Source organism: Saccostrea echinata, unplaced genomic scaffold (genome assembly GCF_033153115.1).
Source record: "Saccostrea echinata isolate AGI-Se365-2 ecotype Australia unplaced genomic scaffold, CSIRO_AGI_Sech_v1 ptg000034l, whole genome shotgun sequence".
Taxonomy (NCBI): Eukaryota; Metazoa; Mollusca; class Bivalvia; order Ostreida; family Ostreidae; genus Saccostrea; species Saccostrea echinata.
Window position 1 is genome coordinate 6,125,001 of NW_026889783.1, and position 2,878 is coordinate 6,127,878.

The 2,878-nt window shown below is 32.3% G+C and overlaps 1 protein-coding gene across 1 annotated transcript in view; it reads right to left on the reverse strand.

Annotated features, from left to right (window-relative positions):
* Positions 1-1,538, reverse strand: part of LOC133199440 (uncharacterized) — a 3,401-nt gene extending 1,863 nt beyond the window's left edge. The window contains exons 1-3 of the mRNA XM_061335244.1: positions 1,056-1,538; positions 589-718; positions 1-202 (exon numbers count right to left, since the gene is read on the reverse strand). The exon at positions 1-202 is cut by the window's left edge and continues 71 nt beyond it. Coding sequence (XP_061191228.1) covers positions 1-202; positions 589-718; positions 1,056-1,502 — 779 coding nt within the window. The 5' untranslated portion in view covers positions 1,503-1,538. The remainder of the gene's footprint in view (positions 203-588; positions 719-1,055) is intronic.
* Positions 1,539-2,878: the final 1,340 nt, after the last annotated feature.

Sequence of the window (2,878 nt, forward strand, 5' to 3'; positions counted from 1 at the left end):
GATTCCGACATTTCTGAATGAAGTTTCTCCTCCCTGCCTTCTATCATGTTCAAGATTTCCCTCAAGTAATGCAGAGGTGATCTCACATCGCTGATTTCATCTAGAATACATTGGTTTCTGTCTTTGATGACCACCTGAGTTGAACCAACAGGAACCTCGTTCACATATACCGTAACTGTCCTCTTACCATAGTCACAATTGTCTGAAGACATAGAGAGAGATCGAGATATGTGAATTTATATCAATATGTCCCGAATACCCCAAATGATATGAAATTTACAAATTGAATATAGAATAAGTGTTGTGTATTTCAAATCGACTAGGATTTTATTCTGAATACTGAAATGTCCACTACATTAACAGGCCTTTTTCACTATAATTATTCAAAAATTAAGGAGAGAATCCATTTGAGCAAAATGTAAGGCCATGTGTTTTTATACAGCATTTTGTGTAAGTCAGCTGAATGTCGAAGTCATAAGCAACATGTCAAATATATTAAGTTTCACAAAAAGTATCAACATGCTCTTCATGACAAACTAGTTGTATGTTACACTAGTGTGTAGGGTGCCTTTAAAGAGATATGCTTACCAGCAAATTTGAATCTAGATGTATATGGATTAAGCCAAGTGACTTCAAATAAACGATTATCTGTCTCTACCATTACTTTGTCTTCGACTGATCTTTCGGAATTGAATGAAATGATCACATCTTGGTCTTGCTAGAATTTAAAACCATAAATCGATATAATTATTATTTAGTATAATCCAGTATCTAAAGTTCATTTTATTTTGGCTTAATAATCTGTGGCACTTCTTTTAAAAAATGTATATAATAAAAAGTAAATGCATATTCATTTTACAAAAATTTGGAGGCTTATAAATAAGAGGGTGTCATCTTCGTTAGCCAAGGGTTTCTGGTCCTCTTGTCTTCTTACAAGCAGCCCTTGGCTAGTGAAGAATCTCTGATATCAATATCAGTAACAATTTTGTCACAATTACAAAAAAAGAAATGTCTGTTTATTCTTTTTAAGGATTGACTTTATGGTAACACTCTACCTTCCATGTTGTATCTGGGTAAAGCGTAAATTCAGATAAAAGACAAAACTCAGGATCCGCCTCCTCATTTTCTGCATCTATGAGTTCTAAAATTTGAAGAGTAAGTTTTCGAACTTTCTTGACGATAGGATAAACTCTCCAGTTTGGGAAGAAAGGTAATTTTTTAACTAGTATCTCTTGAACTGATTTCCCGGTAATATTGATAGTGTCATGAAAAAATAGTGCGCACACTTTGCTAAGTAATTTAAGTTCCCGTGAAGATGATTTTAAAATAGATAACATTCCTGGTGTTAAAAAAAGTACACTGGCGGAACAAGGTGGAGGATCTATAACATGCGATATTTTTGCTGTACGTACTGTGACGTCACATTGTTCTAAGCGTTTCCTGACTGTATCTACTATTTTTGATCCATCGTAATCGTAAACAAGCAAAACTGAAGAATCCATGATGAAGTATATGCCAAATACGTATTTTATTATTTCTTCCTAGAAAATAAAAAGTTGAAATACTCACATCGATGTATACTGGAAAAGAGATGTAGTGCTCTCATTGAAATATATCATTTACGTTCTAGCTTGTTATACCATTTAAACGTTAGAAATATTCGATATAAAAAGAAAATAAGATAAATTTAAACAGATCCAAAGGGTTATAGGGAGGAATATAAAAAGATTGCTCTCAAATTCATTCTAGATTTTTTATTAGTAACTATTAATGTTTAAATTTAACTTACTGACAATCAACTAATTGGGTTCTATAAATGAAACATGTAGATTATTATATTTTAAAGTCAGAAGACACGTTCCTCGAATCTCTGTTTTTGCATTCCTTTGTAATACATGTATACCAAAAATATAATATATAATTATCATTATATTTTGATTTCTATTCAGAATGTCTGAAAAACATATAGACAAAAAATCATGATATCAGCAGTTCAAGCAATTTCTAGCAGAGGATTATATAGGATATATCATCCTCAAGAATATTGCACAAATGCCTGGTAATGTACCCCAATTTTTGTAAGGAAACTTCTTAAAGTAGCAATGTTTTAATCACAAAATCTTGAGAAAAGTTATATATTTCTGAGGAACGTGTCGTCTGACCTTCAAATTGGATTTTTGTTGTTGTTAAAATATATCTATCGTCACAGCACCTGTGTTTGAATCTGCATATGAAGTCTGGGGTGGGTTTAAGAAGCAAGATGCTAATTAAACTATTAGATATTCAAATAAAAGCTGCAAGGATAAGTAAGGATTTAAAAATGTTTTTTAGCACGTTATTTATATCATAAACAACGTCCTTTCATTATTCAAACAATATGGCGGACAACTTTGTTCATTAATGTGTTGGATATCATATTATTACTGTGAATTACAAATATACAAGGTTTCAGTCACTTTATAAAGGTTATCGAGGTTGTGAAAATCAATCATGTTCTACTTTGTTGATTTCTATATAACCCTTTCGTGATTTTTTTTTTCAAACGAAATTCGATATACATACTTACTTACAACCTGTTACACAGACACACATAAACCACCCTTTATCAGGTACAGTTATCGACATACTGCAACATTGACAGTAGATATGATACATCTAGCGTTGTAAGGCATCGATTTTCTGAATTTTCGTAAAAGCTTACCTTGCACGGGTACAACATACCAATGGACACACCTACCTATTTTAGTATGTTTCACCCCTCGAACAAAAGGTTTTTGCTGCTACCAAATAACTTGGTACACTCCAAGCCCAGTGTTCACGGTTGAGTTACTATGCCATTGTGTACATAATTATTAAACCTATCATTATCAATGATAGG